The following is a 19,381-nucleotide window of genomic DNA, read 5'->3' on the forward strand; positions in this document are numbered from 1 at the left end:
GAAGTGGTAACTTGCAGAAAAGGCATGTGGTTGGACTGTTATAATGATGTTGTGCAGAAGATGACATTTCATGTTTTGTTGTCCATAAGCAACACCTGTTGGCATCCCCTCTTCTATGCAACCACTAAAAGTAGAGGAGCCTTCTTCAATTTTCAAGCTGGCAACCTTAGTGTGGAGGTAAAGTAGGTATGTTATTAAGAACTGGATGCAAATTTCCTCCTGAGCAAAGCAGCAACCTCAGAGAGGATGTCAGTGAGCCCAGACCAGTGATGGGCTGCTGTCCAAGGTGCTGAATTTGGCCTCCAAACAGGTCCTCCCGGGTTCTGACTGATATAATACAATCGATAGGTCTTTTAAAGCAACACTTTTCCATCTTGGATCCCCGAGATTTTTCAAAGGCTAATCCTAAATGGCATCTTCTTCACCTTCCATTACGGAAGGTAAGGTCATCATCAAAGAAAACCTGGCTGAAAACAAGAGAAACCTGCCTCCCTCTTGGTGCCTTAACGTCGCACTCTCTCCAAGAAACAACTCGAATTTAGCGACTGAATCCTTTGAAATTGAATTGACTTGGGAGTCAATTCGACTCCGTCCTGAGTAAACGCCGTTGTGTAATTTCATCCGTATTTTTCCCCCTAAAACGGAATAAGAAATTGAAATATGTTAGCCCTTCCACGTGAGTTTAACATGTTAAGAGTCTAATTTTTTTTAACTATTTGAAGATGAAGGTAAAATTTGACATTCCTTTTAATCTGTTATTAAGTATAGGTAAAGGTAAAGGTTTCCCCTGACGTTAAGTCCAGTTGGGGGTTGGTGCTCATCTCCATTTCTAAGCCGAAGAGTCGGCGTTGTCCGTAGACACCTCCAAGGTCATGTGGCCGGCATGACTGCATGGAACGCATATAAATAAAGAGAGGGCGGCTTTAAAACAGCAATGTCCGTCTATGAATGGATCTACGCTGCCATACTGTTGCAGCTTGAACTGCATTATATGGTCAGTGTAGACCAGGCCTTCCAGATATTTTGGACTTCAACTCCCACAATTCCTAACAGCCTTATACACTGACCATATAATATAGTTATTTGGGCTTGATCTACACTACCATATAACGCAATTAAATGCATTGTATGGTAGTGTCGAACCAGCCCAAATAACATAGTTAGCTTGCTAATTGTGGCTGCATCTACACAGCTAAATGATACAGTTTGAGCTTCACTATATGGCCATAGACTCATACTATGCAGTTCAATCTGCAACACTGGGCAGTGTATAGATCCAGCCTGTGTTTTGCAATTCTCTGTTGCTATCCTTTTGAACCAGAACCAGGCTGTAAATAAACAAAAACTCAGTGCCCAAAATCAAGGAACATAATTCAAGGAACAAATCAAAGAACATGAAAGGCACTGCAGACTAACCAGAGAAGTCAGCCATAGCATAACACTTGATGAACCAACCTGGGCTCAGCATATTATCTGAGAACACAGAAATGCTGGACCACTCTCACAACCATCATGTCAGACTACATAGAGCAGCCATTGAAATCCACAAGCATGTAGAAAGATTCAACAGAAAGGAGGAAATGGTGAAAATGAACAATATCTGGCTCCCAGTATTAAAAAAGAACTCTAAAATCAGAACAGTAATTAAAAAAAAACCTCTGAAAACAGGGGAATTCAAGACAAGAAACAATCATTGCCAGATAACATCTCCCAACAAAGGATTCCCCCAGGCAGGAAACAGCCAGGCTTTGAAGCTGCCAGGCTATTCAGTGCTAATTGCAGTATTCACACTTTTCTCAGACAGACAAGAGTTCTTTCTCCCACCCTAGACCTTCCACAGATAGATAAACCTCACTTGCCTAGTTTCCAATAAACTACACAAACTCTGAGGATGCCTGACACAGATGTAGGCGAAACATCAGAAGAGAATGTTTCTGGTGCATGGCCATACCTCCCGGAAAACTCACAGCAACCCAATTCCTAACAGCCTTATACACTGACCATATAATAGAGTTATTTGGGCTTGATGTACACTGCCATATAACGTAATTAAAACTGCATTATATAATAGTTTCGATCCAGCCCAAATAACATGGTTAGCTTGCTAATTCTGGCTGCATCTACACTGCTAAATGATGCAGTTTGAGCTGCACTATATGGTCAATGCATCATTGGGAAGATGATGGGACTCTCCTTGCCTGAAATGGTGCCTTTGGGGTTTCCCTTCCCTGTATTTAATCTGCATCATCCAGCCTGTGTTTTGCAATTCTCTGCTGGTCTCCCTTTGGTTTCCAGAACCAGGCTGTAAACAAACAAAAACTTGAAGCGGGAGGCGAGAAGTTATTTCTTCTTGCCGCTGATCCGCTCCGCCGTCCTTGCTCTCATTTCACTTATCCTTCTAGCAAAAGCAGTTTCCTATTTCGGGGTTTGTCCTTCCTCTGGAGGACTCATAAAAATCCCCACAAGAAAAGAAAGACGTGGAAGGAGATCCTAAAAAGACTTACTGAACAGCGTGGGACATCCTTCCGAATAAACCTGAGAAAACACTCAGAAATATTAGCACAAGGGATGGCTGCAAGCTTAGCTTACTTGGGAGTAAGAGACACTGAACACAGAAAAGACACTTCGAGGTGTGCATTGAGCTTTGCATGAGTCCATTTGTTTAAGGATGGTTGCATGGGAACAGATGGGAAAAGTCGCTGGCCATCCCTCTGCAAAGACCTGCCTGTCCTTGTTGAGACTTGTTTACAAACAAGTGGCTAATTGTTTTTAAACATTCTTTTGAGAAACATTTCAGCCTCATAGACAGGCAGCTTTGAAATGCAATCTGCTGAGAGGTAAGCCTTGTTGTATTTAATGGGACTAACTCCCAAGCAAAGTGGATTGTATAAAATTATATAAGAGTTTACAAACAAGTAGTTTTTTGGGGTCGATTTTGGAGTAATAAGCATGGCATTCCTTTGAAAGACAACGGGCGCATCTACAAGGTAGAATTAATACCGTTCGACACTACTTTTAGAGGCTCAGTGCGACGGGATGGTGAAAGTTGTAGTTTTGAGGAGGCAGCTACACTCTTTGGTAGGAAGTCCAAAGATCTTTTAAAGCTACAGATCCCATGATCCCATATGTGTGTGTGTGTATATATATGTATATGTGTGTGTGTGTGTGTATGTGTGTGTGTGTGTGTGTGTGTGTGTGTGTGTGTGTGTATATATATATATATATATATATATATATATATATATATATATATATATATATAGTGTGTGTATGTGTGTGTGTGTGTGTATGTATTGAGGACATCTCCTACTTTATATATATATAGAGAGAAAAACTTTGGATATATACATTCAACTTTGTGTGTGTGTGTATGTATATATACATATATATGTATATGTGTGATATATATATATATATCTATATATCATAATTGAACACTGAAGACATCTCCTGGTTCTGTGCTCTGAGATCACGGGAGCTGTAGCTTTAAAAGGTCTTTGGAAATAGATATATAGATAGACACACACCTATATATAAATCTGGGTTGCTGTGAGTTTTCCGGGCTGTATGGCCATGTTTCAGAAGCATTCTCTCCTGGAGTTTTGCCCATATCTATGGAAGGCACCCTTGTGAGGTCTGTTGGAAACTAGGCAAGTGGGGTTTATATATCTGTGGAAAGTCCAGGTTGGGAGAAAGAATTCTTGTCTGTTGGAGGAAAGTGCGAATGCTGCAATTGGCCAGCTTGATTAGCACCCAATGGCCTTGCAGAGTCAAAGCCTGGATGCTTCCTGCCTGAAGGGCAATGGCAACATTCACACTTGCCTCCGACAGACAAGAGTTCTTTCTCCCAACCCGGACTTTCCACAGATATATAAACCCCACTTTGCCTAGTTTCCAACAGACCTCACAACCTCTGAATATGCCTGCCATAGATGTGGGTGAAGCGCCAGGAGAGAATGCTTCTGGAGCATGGCCATACAGCCCGGAAAACTCACAGCAACGCAGCGATTCCGGCGATGAAAGCCTTCGACAACACATTATATGATTATATGTACATATCTCCTTCCTGAAGAGAGTGCCAATCGCCTCTCCTCCCGCCTGGTTGCAAAGGAGATCCCGGCGAAGGTGCGAAGTGCTCTGCAGGTCGCAGTCAGGCGCATTATTCCGACGTAACTAACCCACCCTTCAGCGCTTTTGAAGGGGAAGGAGGGCGTTGAAGTGGAGGCCAGAGAGAGAGAGAGAGACAGAGAGAGACGCCTCGTCGTTGTCCTTAAGGTGGGAAGAAAGAACTAAGCTGACTTCCCCCGAACCGCCTCACCTTGGATCCCCCCATTCCAGAGTACATGGCGAGTTCCCCTCTGCCTGAGCCTATGGATCGGCGCAGTCCATTCCTAGCTTGTGGGGGGAGGGGTGGGATCCTTCTTTCCTCTCTTATTTGAAATGGGACCTCCGGCCTTCTGCAAACGGTCCGGAAATAATACTATGAATGTGTTGTCGAAGGCTTTCATGGCCGGAATCACTGGCTTGCTGTGAGTTTTCCGGGTTGTAGCTGCTGAGGGGGAAAAGGAAGGAGCCTGAGGTTGTTAGGAATGGTGGGAGTTGAAGTCCAAAACACCTGGAGGTCCCAAGTTTGCCCAGGCCTAGTCTACATTAACCAAATGATTCGGATTTAGACTGCAGCATCCGTCCATCTAGCCAAAGACACCTGCCTTCTGGTCTCGGGAATTATAAAGAAAGCAAAACGGGGAAAGTCTTGCCTAGCGGAGTCGCAGGTGAACTTGCTTCCCAATTAGCCCCTGCCTAATTAAATTAGCGTCTCCGAGGCCAGCCAATGGGGGAGGGTGGGCGAGGGGGCGGGGTCTGTGCCCGAGCAGCGCCTATATAAGTGCTCTCTCTGCGGGCTGTTGGCATTCAAGGGGAAGCCAGCCAAGAGGGGGACGGCGGGCGGGAGGAGGAGGAGGAGTCTCAATGAGGGCGCTTTAAAACTTCGGAGGCGGGAAGAGGCTCCTGGCGGTGTGATGCAGTTGGGCGAGCCTCCGATGCTGCCGGGAGCCCCGTTCTTCCCTTTGGAGGGCGCGGGGAGGAGGCACCTCAGCGCCCCTCCTTCCCCGCGGCTGGACTTGGAGAAAGGCTCGAGCAAAAAGTTTAACGCCGCGTCGGGGATGTTGGGAGACGCGGCGGCGGAGGAAGCGGAGGTGTCCCATTTCACTACCAAAGACTCCGGTCGGAAAGCTTCTCCTTGCCCAGCCGAGGAGGAAACCCTCCCTCCCCCTCCTCCGCCGCCGCCTCCTCCTCCTGCTCCTTCCCGCTACTCTTTGGACGGCTTAAGTCCGGAGAGGTACTACTTGCAGTCTCCGGGGCCTCCTGGAGGCGCGGAGCTGGGCGGCCCGTGCGCCCTTTTCCCATATTCTGCGGGAAGCGGGCAATCCGGAGCCATGTATCCCTCCGGAGGAGGAGCAGGAGGAGGCGGCGGAGTGGGCAACGGAGGGGCGCGCTATCCCTACGGCTCCGTCCTCTCGGCTCCGTCCAGCTTCGCCAGCAGGACCCCCTTCGCCGGCGCCTACCAGTACGGCCAAGGCGCCCCTCCCGGCTCCCTCTACGGGCCTTACCCGGCCTCGGCGGGCGCCTCCTGCGGCGGGCTGGGCGCCCTGGCTGTCGCCGGAGGGATGCGCGCCCAGGTCTTCCTCTGCAACCGGCCGCTCTGGCTCAAGTTCCACCGGCATCAGACCGAGATGATCATCACCAAGCAGGGCAGGTAAGACAGGACGAGAGGGATGTTCTGGTACCGGGAAGGGATGCACATTGTCACAAGAGGTTGTCATTGCGGAGTCACTGGGTTGCTGTAAGTTTTCCGGGCTGTATGGCCATGTCCCCGAAGCATTTAATAAACAGGAAGGGCCACATTATAGAAGATATTCCCTGGCGAGATTTTGCCTCTTTCCAAAGCACAGACTTTCTGCCAACCAAGGAAAAGGTTTTCCCCTGACGTTAAGTCTAGTCATGACCGACTCTGGGGGTTGGTGCTCATCTCCATTTCTAAGCCGAAGAGCCGGAGCTGTCAGTAGACACCTCCAAGGTCATGTGGCCGGCATGACTGCTGTTGTCTTCCTGCCGGAGCGGTACCTATTGATCTACTCACATTTGCATGTTTTCAAACTGCTAGGTTGGGGCCCCTGGTGGCACAGTGTGTTAAAGCACTGAGCTGCTGAACTTGCGGACCAAAAGGTCCCAGGTTCACATCCGGGGAGCGGAATGAGCGCCCTCTGTTAGCCCCAGCTCCTGCCAACCTAGCAGTTCGAAAATATGCAAATGTGAGTAGATCAATAGGTACCACTCTAGCGGGAAGGTAAAGGCGCTCCATGCAGTCATGCCAGCCACATGACCTTGGAGGTGTCTACTGACAGCTCCGGCTCTTCGGCTTAGAAATGGAGATGAGCACCAACCGCCTGAATCCAACACGACTGGGCTTAACGTCAGTGGGAAACCTTTACCTTTACCTTAAAGCACAGACTGCAGCTTTCAAGCATTCCTCCTGTTGGGTTGCTGTGAGTTTTCCGGGCTGCATGGCCATGTTCCAGAAACATTCTCTCCTGACGTTTTGCCCACATCTATGGCAGGCATCCCCAGAGGTTATAAGGTATATTGGAAACTAAGCAAGGGAGGTTTATATATCCGTGGAATAATATCCAGGGTGTGACAAGTGTGAATGTTGCAATTGGCCACCTTGATTAGCATTGAATGGCCTTGCAGCTTCAAACACAATCGAGGAACATGAAAGACACTGCAGACTAGCTCAACCAGAGAAGTCAGTCATAGCAGAACAGGCGGATGAGCTCCCTCTTATAGCTCCGTGTGGGGACAGGAGAGAAGCCTCCCATAAGGATGGTAAAACATCAGAAAAACCCGAGTGTCCCCTGGGCAAAGTCCTTGGAGACGGCCAGTTCTCTCACACCAGAAGCGATTTACAGTTTCTCAAGTCGCTCCTGACACCAGAAAAAAAAACTTGTTGCACTAACCTGGACACAGCATATTATTTGAGAACATAGAAATGCTGGACCACTCTAACAACTAAATTCACAAGCATGTGAACAATTTCGCAGGAGGAAGCCATGAAAATGAACAAAATCTGGCTTCCAGTATTAAAAACTCTAAAATCAGGACAGTAAATAAAGAAGAACACTTTGAAAACAGAGGAATTCCAGGCATGAAATAATCAGGGCCAGCTAACACCTCCCAACAAAAGATTCACCCAGACAGGAGCAGCCAGGCTTTGAATCTGCAAGGCTATTAAAGTAGCCAATTGCAACATTCACATTTGCATCCAACAAAAAAGAGTTCTTTCTCCCACCCTGAACCTTCCACAGATATATAAACCTCACTTGCCTAGTTTCCAACAGACCTCACAACCGCTGAGGATGCCTGCCATGGATGTGGGTGAAACGTCAGGAGAGAATACTTCTGGAACATGGCCATTCAGCTCGGAAAACTCACAGCAACCCCGTCCTAGGCGGTCCCTCGTGTCACCCCTTCCTAATAATAACAGCTTTATTTATATCCTGCCATCTCCCAAAAAGGACTGGGGTGGCTTACTGAACAGCACATAATGGTGCCACACAATACATCAGCAATTATAAATATCAATAACAACACCAATTGACATAAAACAGCACTATACTATCCAAAGCTAGGTATACACACACACACACACACACACACATATATATATTTGGCTGAAGTTACATTTAAAATGTACCTGTTCCGACTTATATACAGATGTAACTGTTGGCGAATCTGAGCTGTTAGGCTCAAAATAACCCTCAGTTGTAGTGATTCCACCATAAATATAGCAGAGTACCAGAAGTAAACTTCATAACCGCAAGAAACTTACCTGCGATGAGCTGGAATAAGCTCCTATTCCTTAGGATGGCTCAGGATTTGCAGAGTCAGAACTTTAGGTTCAAAAATTATGTATTGAACTAAGAGAAATACATTCTTAATAGAAAAGGTCTTGGAACTATCTAGCTTACTGGGTCTCATCTTCTAAAGAGGTTTAAAAAAGTAAAAAGTCCATGCCGCTACATTTTGCCTAGAGAAAGGCAAAATGTAGCTGCATGAAAAAAATGTGCGTCCTCATCGGTAGAAAGAAAAGCAGAAGACTGAAAAATGGCGAATGGCTACATGCTCATACCAGGGCAATAAAACTTAAATAACAATTTCCTCACAGAATTCCGTTACTACATGGCTAGCAAGAGGAAATACAAAGCCCTTTTTTGGGAAACATGCATAGGAACATGGGGAGAGGAATCCCTTAGCTTAGCCATAGCTACTCATTGAGGACTGGAAACTTGATGACGCAAGAGACTTGTGCAGTTCAGGGATGAAACCCAACAGCGATTTAAGAACAAACCTACAGAACCTATAACTTGGGGACTGCCTTTCGATTTCTATTCCTCCCGCTTCAAAATCCGTAGCTTTGTTGGTCACAACTGATCTCCAGGTGGAATATTCCAGGGCTTCCCAGTTCTTGATGGTCTTATTGTTAGCCTTAAAACTATCTTTAACCCTCTTTTGTTGTACGTTTTATGTTCTTGATCCGAGACTAAAGCAACTCCTTTTGGGAGACAGTATTTAACACCACTTGACTGACACATCCTGGGAGCTGTAGTTTGACTGAGGCTGGAGCTACAATCCAAGCTGCCTTATATGGCCTATGTGGATCCAGCCAAGGTCTTTAGTCTGCTCTGTCAAAGTGATGGACTATTTCTCAAAATATTGGTTGCCAGGAGGCAAAGTGAGCCCACCCACCATTGACAATCCATTAACATTTTTAGCATATTGATACTGCTAGAGTTCCATGCTGTGGAATCCTGGGAATTGTAGCTTGGCTGAGGCTGGATCTACAAGGTGTTTTAAAAAAAAGATTTCACATGTATAATTTAATTAATAAAAATTATTAAATACATTAATTTATTAATGTATTAAATTTAATTAATTGTTACTTTAATTAATTAATTAATTAAATATAATTCCTCAGACAGAAAGCAGCCAGGCTTTGAAGCTGCAAGGCCATTTGATGTTAATCAAGGTGGCCAATTGCAACATTCACACTTGCCCCAAGGAAATTCCACAGATATATAAACCACACTAGCCTCATTTCCAACAGACTTCACAACCTCTGAGGATGCCTGCCATAGATGTGGGCGAAACGTCAGGAGAGAATGCTTCTGGAGCGTGGCCATACTCTAATAACCCCGGTCTCGATTCTTCTGCAGCTGTTCTGACTATTTCTCGAATATCATAAGTCTTCCCCTCCATTGCAAATGGTAGTCCTCTCCGAATTTTTTCAAGTCGTTTTTAATTTAAGACGACTTTCTGACAAACTGATTACTGTTTTTCCTCTGGTGAGAGCATGTAGTTTCTCCAGGGTTTCATGGCCGAGCGGGGATTTAAACCCTTTTCGACATAGTTACAATAATGTTGATTTTTACCATTCAGCAAGGGTACCTTTGGATCTACATGAGGGTTAAGCCCCAGAGAGTGCAACAAGCTGTATTCAGGAGTCACGATGCAGAGGATCCCTCTATGAACCAAAATCTTCGCCACACTTGACTTTTTCCCTTGCTGGCTACTCAGAATTAACTTCTTCAAAACTGTTTCATCCCGACTTGATTTTAAATAACCTCAAACTCGTTACTCTTTCATTCAATCGCAGTCAGTGGAAGAGCTGACCTTGGACTTGAAATGTTCATTTATCAAAGGAAAGCACTACCTTTGAATTTCGTAACCACTTTATCTCCATTTTCCAAATTTTAATTTAAAAAGAAAAAAAAGCAATTCTTACATTTTTGAAGGGAAAGACTCCTTGCCTTTAAGGCAATTTGATTTCCTGAGCCTTAAAAGTAAACTGGACACTCAGTACTGCAAAACGACTCTAGAACTGAAAGGCATCACCTATCATAGTCTTCTGTGTCAAAACATCAGGACAGTAAATAAAGAACAATACCCAGAAGACACGGGAATTCCAGACAAGAAACAATCGGAGCCAGTTAACACCTCCCAGCAAAGGATTTCCCCAGGCAGGAAGCAGCCAGGCTATTCAATGCTAATCAAGGTGGCCAACTGAAATATTCACACTTGCCTCAGGCAGACAAACATTCTTTCTCTCACCCTGGACTTTCCACAGATACTGATTAATTTAATCATTAATTTAATTAATTGATTGATTTAATTAAATATAATTTTCCCAGGCAGGAAGCAGCCAGGCTTTGAAGCTGCCAGACTATTCAATGCTAATCAAGATGACCAACTGAAATATTCACTTGCCTCAGGCAGAAAAGAGTTCTTTCTCCCACCCTGGACTTTCCACAGATATTACTTAATTTAATCATTAAATAATTGATTGATTTAGTTAAATAAATATAATTTTCCCAGGCAGGAAGCAGTCAGGCTTTGAAGCTGGCAAGGCCATTTGATGCTAATCAAGGTGATCAATTGCAACATTCATACTTGCCCCAGGGATATTCAACAGATGTATAAACCCCACTTGCATCATTTCTAACAGACCTCACAACCTCTGAAGATGCCTGCCATAGATGTGGGCAAAACGTCAGGAGAGAATGCTTCTGGAACATGGCCATACAGCCTGAAAAAACTCACAGCAACCCAGCTGAACTTGGACTTGAAATTTTCATTTATCAAAGGAAAGCACTACCTTTGAATGTCATAACCTCTTTATCTCCACTTTCAAATTTTTTAATTTAAAAAGAAAATTAAGCAATTTTTACATTTTTGGAGGGAAAGACTTCTAGCCTTTCCGGAGCCATAAATGTGAACAGGACACTCAGTGCTGCAAAATGGAAAGGCATTGCCTTCTGTATCCTTATTTTGTAGCACCTTCCAGATTGAGAGAAGGAAGGGGAAACTGAGGCCAACAAGATCTCTTTCCAAAACTCTTCTCCTGCTACCTAAAGAAATTACACATCCCCAAAAAAAATCATGGTGTCTTGGTTTTTAGGCCTTTTCCTGGGGTTCTGGGCACTGGTTGCATTGAATGGACCACATCAGCTCTAGTTTCTTATATATAGCTATCATTATTTTCTATGGGTGGGCAGTTAGCATGGTAAATGGCGAAGTTAATTTTATGTAATGTGCTATTGATTTTATATGTTGTTGTATTGCATTTTATGTGTCGTATGGCACCATTGTGTGTTTTTAAAAGCTGTCCCAAGTCTCTATGGGAGATGATGGAGGACATAAATAAAGTTTATTTATATTTATTTATGTTTTGTATCTCAAGAACTAGACCTGATAGGGTGAAACCAGTGCCATTTTTGAAATCAAGTCAAATGTAACTAACAATTGAGACAACAGAATGTGTGTTGGCCAGTGAAAGGGGTGAGATGTGTGATTTCCTGAAATAATCCCCTAAAAGAGTGTGTGTTGGAGGAAGGGGGTAAAAACTAAAATGGGTGGGGAGATGTCTGTTGCTAAACTGGAATTGGGGGCAAGGGTCAGATGTTCCTACTTCTTTAGAGACCAGAGCAAGCCAGATCTTGGGGTGGCTCCTCTATTTCTTTTTCTTTTTCCAGCAGCCTTTAGACAGAGGGAGACTCAGAGCCAGAGCTTCTCTCTAAATATAAAACCCAGGAGGGGAGTCTGCCATCTGTGTTCCCTTCTCCCGCCCAGGTGCTAGCCAAGGCCAGAGAGGCTGCCAAGGATGCCAGTGGGGGGTGCCTGGCACAGACCTGGCACAGGCGACCTCTCCTCCTCTCCATTTTCTTGAAAGCCCCCCAAAGCATTACCTCTCTGTCTCCTCTCCCCAATTCTCAGGCGGATGTTTCCCTTCCTGAGCTTCAACATCACAGGCCTCAACCCCACTGCCCACTACAATGTCTTTGTGGAGGTGATACTGGCAGACCCCAACCACTGGCGCTTCCAAGGGGGAAAGTGGGTGACCTGTGGCAAGGCCGACAACAACATGCAAGGTAAGGAGACTGAAGTGCCTCAATATCTTCTTTTTATGGCAGGCAGAACAATCCTATAGGACAATGATGGGCAAGCTTTTGCGCTTGGTGTGTGAAAATTCACCAAAAAACCTATAATGACTCAGGTGGCGTGTCACTTCGAGAAAAAAAAACCATAATTTCGCAATATGTATAGTTTAAATAACAAAAACGTATAATTGTAATACAGTAGAGTCCCGCTTATCCAACATAAACGGACCGGCAGAACGTTGGATAAGCGAATATGTTGGATAATGAGAGATTAAGGAAAAGCCTATTAAACATTAAATTAGGTTATGATTTTGCAAATTAAGCACCAAAACATCATGTTATAAAACAAATTTGACAGAAAAAGTAGTTCAATACACAGTAATGCTAAGTAGTACAGTAGAGTCTCACTTATCCAACACTCGCTTATCCAGCGTTCTGGATTATCCAACGCATTTTTGTAGTCAGTGTTTTCAATACATTGTGATATTTTGGTGCTAAATTCGTAAATACAATAATTTCTACATAGCATTACTGCATATTGAACTACTTTTTCTGTCACATTTGTTGTATAACATGATGTTTTGGTGCTTAATTTGTAAAATCATAACCTATTTTGATTTTTAATAGGCTTTTCCTTAATCCCTCCTTATTATCCAACATATTCGCTTATCCAACGTTCTGCCGGCCCGTTTATGTTGGATAAGCGAGACTCTACTGTATGTTTGATAATAAGGAGAGATTAAGGAAAAGCCTATTAAACATCAAATTAGGTTATGATTTTGCAAATTAAGCACCAAAACATCATGTTATAAAACAAATTCGACAGAAAAAGTAGTTCAATACACAGTAATGCTAAGTAGTACGTAATTACTGTATTTACGAATTTAGCACCAAAATATCACGATGTATTGAAAACAATGACTACAAAAATGTGTTGGATAATCCAGAACATTGGATAAGTGAGTGTTGGATAAGTGAGACTCTACTGTATATAACTGTATTTAATAAATCAAAAACTATTTATTACCATTATTTCTATGTACAACAATCTATGGTACCTCTTGCAGTTTCCATGCTGATTTCTCTCTATTGTAGTTTCAATGTAGTCATGAATAATGAATAATATAATAATAATTTAATAGTAATAATATGATAATATACTACAATAATAATAGAATTATATATATATATATATAGTGCATAATTCGCATGGAGTAAACAACAAAACCACTGGACAAAATCACACCAAATTTGGCCAGAAAAGACGTAGTCATCCAATGCGGCAGTGTGTCAGCAAAAATGCCTAGGCGTGTCAGTGCTGACACGTGTGTCATAGTTTGGCCAGCACTGCTATAGGAATTCCTACTTACTATGTGTCCTTTATTTATCGGTAATACCCTTTGTAGCAATCTTCTCTCCCCATCTACTTATGGGGAGAGATCCCAAAATTGTTTTTAGGCTGTGGAAGTTGTCAGGCAGTTTGGCATAAAAAAAAATTTTCTTGAATGTAAACAAAATGAATTACACTTAAAAAATCTTTAGCATTTTCCTTCAGCTGAAGTTGGAAACATTTAGAGGACCCTTAACAAAATAACTTCCTAACTGTGAGAGTTGTTTAGCAGTGGAAATCTTTTCCTCAGTGTGTGGTGGAGACTCCTTCTTCGGAGGCTTTTAAACAGAGGCTGGATGGCCATCTCTTGGGGTGCTTTGAATTCGATTTTTCTGCTTTTTGGCATTGAGTTGGACTGGATGGTCCATGAGGTCTCTTCCAACTCTATGATTCTATGAAAATAATTATCATATAAGTACATTTCCGGTGGATAAATCCTTAGGGAGCTGAAAAGGTCCAATTCTGTATTTTTTTAAAAATGTTTATTATAATTTTATTATATTCGGTAAAGATAAAAGTTTTCCCCTGACATTAAGTCTACTTAGGTCTGACTCTGGGAGTTGGTTTCTAAGCCGAAGAGCTGGCATGACTGCATGGAGCACCATTATATTATATTATATTATATTATATTATATTATATTATATTATATTATATTATATTATATTTTTATTATTAACATACAGGTCTCAATAACAATCCCTCAAGGTTAAATAGAAAAAACTGATAACGATACTCCACTAAAATTTTCTCTCAACAATTTTCAAGACATTAAAACAATTTTGAATTTATGATCCAATTTTGACATATTTTGGGGGACTAATCTCCCTAGTATTTACCTTCCTCACACACACCATTTCTGGGATTTATGTCTTAATCCAAGGTGGCAAACTTTGTACTGGTATGTGAATGCTAGGGAGGATCATATTTCTTGGGTGAGTCTGAATGACTTGTGTTCCACAAATGAATAAATGCAAAAGGAAGGCTTTCTCTATATATACCTGATGTTATTACATATTCTGCAAGCTCTTGGCATACTAGTTTAATGTGCAAAATATTCAAGGACTGCTTTAATCCCATTCTTGGCTCTGTGGCAGAAGCTTATGAACACCTTCCTCTTATTGTATCTACCTTTGAGATATGGCAATCACATTCTTGTGCAGGTTGGGAGGACAAAACAGACTTTTTTTCTGATCCCTCCCTCTTTTTTCTTCATTCTCTTAACAGGCAACAAGGTTTATGTTCATCCCGAATCTCCCAACACAGGAGCTCATTGGATGAGGCAAGAAATCTCTTTTGGAAAACTGAAACTGACCAATAATAAAGGAGCCAATAACAATAACACACAGGTAAAACTGTCCACTTAAGAGTTCATTTCCTCAGTTGAATTAAGATCTAGAAAATACTCAAATTGCTGTGAATTTGTTTGAGTGGGATTTGTAACTTGGCCTATGGTGAATTGGGCTTCTCTGAACTTGTTGCAATAAGACTTTAAAGGCAGGAGGCATGTAGAAAGCACTTCTGAAAATTTTGATAGATTATTATTTTTTATTTTGACCAGACTTTCTTCAAACTAGACAGTGGCTTGACTCTCAAAGGTTAAATTGGGAATCTTGTTCTTTTAGATGATTGTTCTTCAGTCTCTGCACAAATATCAGCCTCGACTTCACATTGTGGAAGTGACAGAAGATGGCGTCGAAGATATGAATGATTCCTCTAAGACGCAGACCTTTAACTTCCCTGAAACACAGTTCATAGCTGTCACTGCATATCAGAACACAGATGTAAGGATAACATTTGTGGATTTTTAATTAAGTTCTCTGTAAGTATGTAAATACACTCTTAAATTAAGAGAAATAGGGTGAGAAGCAGATGTTAGTTTTAATATTAATGTTAATTGTAAATTCTATATTTTCACAAATCTCTTTTAACAGAACTATTAAAACAGCTCTTTGGCATGTATTTCTTTGGATTTTTTGAGACACCCTGTTTATAGGCATTATTATTTTATGAGACGTATCTAATAGACAATGCTATTTTATTTTCCAGATCACACAACTTAAAATTGATCACAATCCTTTTGCAAAAGGCTTCCGGGACAACTATGATTCGTAAGTAGAATTCTTATTTCTACATAAAATAGTTGATTATATTGTAGAAACTTTGAATTAAATTTTTATTTTAAAAAAGGCTTCTATGACTAGTTAGCAATAAGCCACACTTACTAATTTTATTTATTAATGTACTTTATTTCTACCCTGCTCTATTTCACCCCAAGGAGGACTCAGAGCGGCTTCCAAATTTGGGAAATATTCAGTGTCGCCATTATACAAAAATCAAACAATGCATATCACTTTTCATTTCTCCCAACTTAAACCCATTTATATTAAACTCAGTTAACCATACTTTTAAAGAAAATATTTTCATATTTTGCTGTAAATGAAAGGGAATGTGTTTTCCCCAGCACATAAGTTATCTAATACTAAAATCCAAAGTGCACATTCCTGTGAGTAAATGTAATGAACTCAGTGAGATTACTGATCAGTCAATATGTACTGTATAAAATTATGACATACATACATACATATAGATAAAGTGTTAGAAAGTTCAATAATTTAGCTGTGGGTTAAGATCTTATTTGGACTCCTCAGAAATCATTCTAAATGTGCCAGCAGTTTTGGTCAGATTTTAAAAAATGCTGTCTATTTACATCACTTCTAATCCCGCCTTTCTCACCTGAGGGGACTCAAGGCGGCTTACAAATCTGGCAAAATTCAATGCCGATAAAGAATACAGAAGAAAAAAACATAGAACAATTCAAAACAATTAAGCAATATACAAATTTAAAACTTATAAAGTGCTTAAAACCATTCATCCAAAAAACCTTGCACATAAACCTATATAACAAATGTTCATTTTTTGTTCAACAATAAATGTGAATTCTTCTTCATGGAAAAATAAGACATCCCCTCAAAATAAGACCTAGTACATCTTTGGGAGCAAAAAATAATATAAGACACTGTCTTATTTACAGGAAAACACAGCATAAAGATAGTTAAAACCATTATAGACTTTAATATCTTGAATCTTTGATATTTCAGAAGGATGTTCAAGAATTTATAGTAGCTATTATAGTAGCCCCGGTGGTGAAGTGTGTTAAAGCACTGAGCTGCTGAACTTGCAGACCGAAAGGTCCCAGGTTCAAACCCTGGGAGCAGCATGAGCGCCTGCTGTTAGCTCTAGCTTCTGCCAACCTAGCAGTTCGAAAACATGCAAATGTGAATAGATCAATAGGAACCGTTCCAGCAAGAAGGTAACGGCGCTTCATGCAGTCATGCCGGCCACATGACCTTAGAGGTGTCTATGGACAACGCCAGCTCTTCAGCTTAGAAATGGAGATGAGCACCACACCCCAGAATCAGACATGACTGGACTTAACGTCAGGGGAAACCTTTACCTTTATCTATTATACTTCTTGTGGCAAAAGTCACAGATTTATGGCTTGCATATGCAATATATTTCAGAGCCCTCTGAATCTTTTCAAAGATTTTCTGAATCTGTTCAAAGGGAGAGCGAATATTTGCCTTGTGTTTTAGAGATAGATTTCATATTTTAACTGATAGGATCAACAGGAGTGCACTTCATGTAGTCAAAACCAATACAAAATTGCTCCTAACTTGGGATTGACTTAAAAATCTTTGAGCCTGAATGAATGAACATGATTTTACCCTACCCTTAGTGCATGTTACTGCGAGCTTAATATATGGTAAAGAGCAAAAACATCTTAGCATTTCTCTCTTATATTTGTAGCATGTACACAGCTTCAGAAAATGACAGATTAACTCCATCTCCCACGGATTCTCCTAGATCCCACCAGATCGTCCCAGGAGCCCGGTACAGCGTTCAGCCCTTCTTCCAGGAACAATTTGTCAACAATCTGCCACCTGCTAGATTCTATAATGGGGAAAGGACTGTCCCTCAAACCAACGGCCTGCTGTCCCCTCAGCAGAATGAAGAGGTGACCAATCCCCCCCAAAGATGGTTTGTCACTCCAGTCCAGCAAGCTGGAGCCAACAAACTGGACATGAACTCCTACGAAACTGACTATTCCTCTAGTACCTTACTTCCCTATGGTATCAAATCCCTTCCCCTCCAGACTTCCCATGCCTTGGGATATTATCCTGACCCAACATTCTCCCCTATGGCAGGATGGGGGAGCAGAGGTTCCTATCAGAGGAAAATGTCTGCTGGCTTACCTTGGACCTCAAGAACCAGCCCGCCTGGTTTCTCTGAAGACCTGCTTCCCAAGGAGAAGGTGAAGGAAGAAATTGGGTCATCCTGGATAGAGACCCCGCCATCCATCAAGTCTCTAGATTCCAATGATTCTGGGGTCTACACTGGGGCTTGCAAAAGGCGAAGGCTTTCCCCCAGCACATCCAGCAATGAAAACTCTCCCACGATGAAGTGTGAGGACATTAATGCAGAGGACTATGGAAAAGACACCGCAAAAGGCATGGGGTACTATGCTTTTTATACCAGTTCTTAAAAGGGACTTAGAGGCCAGATCTTGGGTTAAAACCTGTTTTATATTATATATTGTCATTCTTCCTCAGTGGTGGTGTAGAGATGTGTGGCATCAATGCTCCTTCCACCTTCTGAGACGTTCTTGTGCAATTCTAGAGAGAAGGTGCCAAAGCTTTTGACTGATTTTTACAGGGAAAAGGAACAAGCAGGATAGCACTATGGATCTGTCTCCCAACTCCTTGATGAAAACTTGAAGGAAAAGGTCTAAAAGCTATCTTGCTATTCAATGAGGCTTTCTTAGTGGACAGGCACACAGTTCAGCCTGTAGCAAAGTCTTATGAACTTTCCCTGAGTTAAGGAGAAAGCAGGCTTGAAAAAAAATTGATTTGTTGTAGCAGTAAATATTCAGAACTGATATTTTAACTATAGAAAAATTCTTCTGAATTCACAAGAACAACAATTTTTTTAGGGATTAAAAATTCCTTTGTCTTGGCCAACTAGACGTTAAATGCGTTGGCAGAGAGAGAAACCTGTGAAGGTAAGGCAAACAAAATACAATGTTACATGTACAGCTCTGTGTCTAGGTATATCGTAGACTATGACCAAAAAATAATTATTATAGTTCTAGTAATGGCAGTGAATCTGGGTATGTGAAGATGGTGTGTATTATTGGGAGTTTCTCCTTTAAACAACCGTTTGATCAGACAATGGGCACTGTTGCCCCTGTGCACATTAAATTATCTATTTATTGGTAGGTGGTGAATGTATGTTTCAGCTCTTCTAAATGGAAAGTGTGTTGTGACTCCTGTTGCTCAGTTTGTAAATAATTTTATGAGATGCTGTTGAAGTGGCAAAAGACTTTTAAAAACAAAGCATTAGTTTTATTTGGGGAGGACCTTTGCCTGTATATATATGGTTTTTAATAAACGTGTTGCAACGGTAGGAGCTGTTTCTTACTATTTTGGTGTAAATATACAATGGTATATACAGTAGAGTCTCACTTATCCAACATAAACGGGCCAGCAGAATGTTGGATAATAAGGAGGGATTAACGAAAAGCCTATTAAACATCAAATTATGTTATGATTTTACAAATTAAGCACCAAAACATCATGTTTAACAACAAATTTGACAGAAAAAGTTGTTCAGTATGCAGCAATACTATGTAGGAATTACTGTATTTATGAATTTAGCACCAAAATATCATAATATATTGAAAACATTGACTACAAAAATGCGTTGGATAATCCAGAATGTTGGATAAGTGAGATTCTACTGTATTACTATAAATGGGCATGGTGGGGGTCCAGCATGGTGTAGTGGTTTGAGTGTTGAATTATGATTCTGGGAGACCAGAGTTTAAATTCCTGCTTGGCCTTGGAAATTAATTGGCAACCATCCTCTGAAAAAAATATGCCTTGAGATTGCAAGACTTGAAGACACATAATAAATGCACCTAGACAGCAAAAGGGTAAT

General features: G+C 41.6%; 1 protein-coding gene across 2 annotated transcripts; it reads left to right on the top strand.

Annotated features, from left to right (window-relative positions):
• Positions 1-4,902: 4,902 nt before the first annotated feature.
• eomes (eomesodermin) lies at positions 4,903-18,847 on the top strand. Of its 2 annotated transcripts, none has more exons than XM_062984616.1 (6): positions 4,903-5,755; positions 11,830-11,984; positions 14,609-14,730; positions 15,007-15,165; positions 15,431-15,492; positions 17,249-18,847. In XM_062984616.1, the coding sequence occupies exons 1-6, from the start codon at positions 5,019-5,021 to the stop codon at positions 17,925-17,927; spliced, it is 1,914 nt and encodes a 637-aa protein (XP_062840686.1). In that variant the 5' UTR covers positions 4,903-5,018; the 3' UTR covers positions 17,928-18,847. The 2 variants fall into 2 exon arrangements, with proteins under 2 accessions (XP_062840686.1, XP_008119772.3); XM_008121565.3 differs by having other exon boundaries at positions 4,905-5,755; positions 17,192-18,847.
• Positions 18,848-19,381: the final 534 nt, after the last annotated feature.

The sequence above is a fragment of the Anolis carolinensis genome, chromosome 6 (assembly GCF_035594765.1).
Source record: "Anolis carolinensis isolate JA03-04 chromosome 6, rAnoCar3.1.pri, whole genome shotgun sequence".
Taxonomy (NCBI): Eukaryota; Metazoa; Chordata; class Lepidosauria; order Squamata; family Dactyloidae; genus Anolis; species Anolis carolinensis.

Coding starts and splice junctions, on each gene's coding strand:
- eomes (XM_008121565.3), top strand. CDS start 5,019: ATGCAGTTGGGCGAGCCTCCGATGCTGCCGGGAGCCCCGTTCTTCCCT. Junction 14,731..15,006: donor CCAATAACAATAACACACAG/GTAAAACTGTCC, acceptor TTGTTCTTTTAG/ATGATTGTTCTTCAGTCTCT. Junction 15,166..15,430: donor CTGCATATCAGAACACAGAT/GTAAGGATAACA, acceptor TTTATTTTCCAG/ATCACACAACTTAAAATTGA.